This window comes from Micropterus salmoides, unplaced genomic scaffold, assembly GCF_014851395.1.
Source record: "Micropterus salmoides isolate LMB-PRFRI ecotype aquatic unplaced genomic scaffold, ASM1485139v1 Ms_hic_scaffold_982, whole genome shotgun sequence".
NCBI classification, from domain to species: Eukaryota; Metazoa; Chordata; class Actinopteri; order Centrarchiformes; family Centrarchidae; genus Micropterus; species Micropterus salmoides.
In genome coordinates, this window is record NW_024044773.1 from 1 (window position 1) to 3,002 (window position 3,002).

Sequence of the window (3,002 nt, forward strand, 5' to 3'; positions counted from 1 at the left end):
GGCTAATTTACATCTGCAGTCCCTCATGTAAACGCCCTCCTTTTAAGGTCCTGTTAATATATTTCAGGGAAGTCACAGATGGAGAGGATCAGTCTCTCATGCTTCTTCATATTCTTTCCTAGTCTAGCTTAAAGTGAAACTAAGTATTTGTGTGTGTGTGTGTGTGTGTGTGTGTGTGTGTGTGTAGAAATGATCCAAGTATCTTAGTTGCTGTCAGTCATAATAGTGACATAGTAGCAAACATAATAATACAATTTTTCAAAATGTACAAATGTGCACCACCTAAATATTATAATTTTAGTATGTGTGTATGTGCTTGTTAGTCTTGCATCATCACAGTGGTGACAGACATATGGCACTGAGTGCAGGCCTCATGGGCCCACAGGGAAGCCTACGGGTCTAACATTTGAACATAATAATAAAACAATTAAACATTACTATTTGTGAGTCAGACACATACTGAAATACAAAATGAAAACATAAATACAACTAAATATTTTCTTTGGGTAGGTTGAAACAATTACATTGTTGTTACAACTAACCCAAACTCTTGTAGCCATGAACTAGCTTACCTTACAGTTTACAGCTAAAACCTTAGCACTAACAGCTTGCATTAAAGATATATACATGGACACACAATAAACATGATTTAAGACAAAACATGCAATGCTATAACAAATTCTTGAGGTGATTTGTAACTTCCTGATTGGAGAAATTAGATGTGTTACAACTGACCTGTGTTACAACCACTCCCGGTCTCCCCTATGTTTTGTTTGTGTAAAAATGCTTTTCTTACTCACTTTGAACAACAAGGTTGGTGTTTCCTTCAAATGAACCACTAGGAAAGGCTGCAATGTTGCAGGTGTATGACCCTGCATCTCTCATTTCCACTTGTCTAATTATCAAGGATTGTTCTTTAATGTCCACTCTCTCCTTCAGAAATGTATTTTGAGCAGCAATTCCATAGTTCCCATTAGAAACAATAATGTTCAGTTTCTCTCCTTGTGGTGGATTCAGATCCCACTGAACCTGAGCAACATTTTCGCCTTTTGATCCTGGGATAAAGTGGCATGGCAGGGTGACATCCTGCCCGAGGTATCCAGTCACTTCAGGCCAGACTTTGACTTTTTGTGCCTCAAGAACTGCCAAGAAAATAATGCGATGTGATGATTTGGTGGCAGAAGTAATGTTGAACTCTGACTACACTGTTTACACTCTGATTGACTTTGTTTCTATTAGTAATTACTCAACTGACCTTTTTTCAGACAGAGTAAGGCACGTTACATACTAATCTTTCTACATCTCTGAATATTTACTGTAATAAAGCTATGCATGTATTATTATAGAACTTGGCTCTAAAATTTGTTTGTAAAAAGAGGTTCCCAAGAAGTTTCACAACTGAGTCTCAAAAACATTTCATGTCATGTCATTTTAATGAGATAAAATAAATATTAGCCTAAACTAAATTATATGTTCCACACACAGAAGCCTTCATACAGTACATAAGATGCAATGTAATCAGCCTTTAAAAAAGTTTAAAGTTTAAAACATTTTGTCTTACCTGGGAGTAATGTGATGTACATCAACTCCAGCAGTATGATAGGTGATTTGCTGCAAGTTTTCATTGTGCACAACTACAGGCTGTGGAATAAATAACAGAAACCCCTTTGAATACAACACAGTCCTGCTGTGCGTATATGTTAAAATAGCATGTCATGCACTGGTAGAAGAAGTACTCAGATATAAGTAAAAATAGTAATCCTACAGTGCAGAGGTACTCTCTGTTACAAGGGAAAGTAAATGTACAAAAATTAGCATAAAAATATACTTAAAGTAGCCTACCAAAGTAAAAGTGCCCAATTATTCAGAATGCCGATTTCAAAATAATACTATAGCCTACTAGTGTAATTAATTAAAAAGTGCATTAATGTGTTCATTACATCAATGTTGCAGCTAGTAAATGTGGAGCTCGTTTTAACTATATATGTATATAGTAGTGGACAGTTTCATAAAAATACATAATTATTAGTTGATTATATTTTGTATTATATTAAGTAATTATTAACTAAAGCTGTCAGCCTATGTAAATGTAGTGGGGTACAGGTAAGCCAACATAAACCTCAAAAAATACAGTGCTCACTGATCTCATGTGCCAGCTTTTGAACAAGCAGCTTTCAAGTCAACATTCATTGTTTCAAAGAGACAGAGGCAAAGAGACAAAGAGGAACAACACAACGCTGCAAAACCAGGGCTTGAATAATTATCGAGAAGACTCAGATACTAAATTGCCTAAAAGTCGTAGCCCACTGTAAGGTATAGGCTATACAATATTTTGTCCACTCCCTGCTTCAAGCTTCAAGTTTAAGTAAACTTCCAAATCTTTTGTGTAACAAAACAAGTGAAATGGTCTTAGTACCCTAATTAAAATAACTTACCCATGAAAGAGAAGAGGATCCGGTCACTACTGCGGCAGGAAACAATTCATCAGCTCTCTCCACTTTTACCAGGGATAAAAACTACATGACAACTCTTACAGGCGGCTCGTTTCTAGCTCGCGTTCAAGTCTGCAATTTCCAAGTCAAAATGAGCATGATTTCCTATCCTTTGCTTATTCCCCACCGCCACCCAAAAGATACAGACCAGTAGAACAGTGACCTCGTGCGACAAATGATGATACTGACGTCAAAAAAACCCTAACGTGATGTTGAATTTATTTATTTATTATTTATTTGAGAAACTAGCTTACTACTGGAAATGGCCATTACCATACAGGAAATACTGAATTACGGTTTGTGAATTTAGAGCTGTATCAATATCAGACATTCTCTGATTCTTTCAGTTGCAATACCACAACAGGATGTAGTAAAAGTCAATATCACAGCAAAATAATTATATAAAGTTATGTTGCTTTTGGGTCCATGTGCATGGACCCTTTTGCCACCTTGTGCTACCAGCCAAAAACAAAAATCACGTTTTATTTGTGATGGCAAATTAAAGCACAC

General features: G+C 36.1%; 1 protein-coding gene across 1 annotated transcript; it reads right to left on the reverse strand.

The window, feature by feature from the left end:
- Window positions 1–800: 800 nt before the first annotated feature.
- Window positions 801–2,600, reverse strand: LOC119896384 (nectin-2-like; the record flags this gene model as incomplete). Its single annotated transcript, XM_038709816.1, is given in 3 exon segments — window positions 801–1,142; window positions 1,562–1,641; window positions 2,436–2,600. Coding segments are annotated over 2 exon segments (406 nt in total), but the record flags the coding sequence as incomplete, so codon positions are not given.
- Window positions 2,601–3,002: the final 402 nt, after the last annotated feature.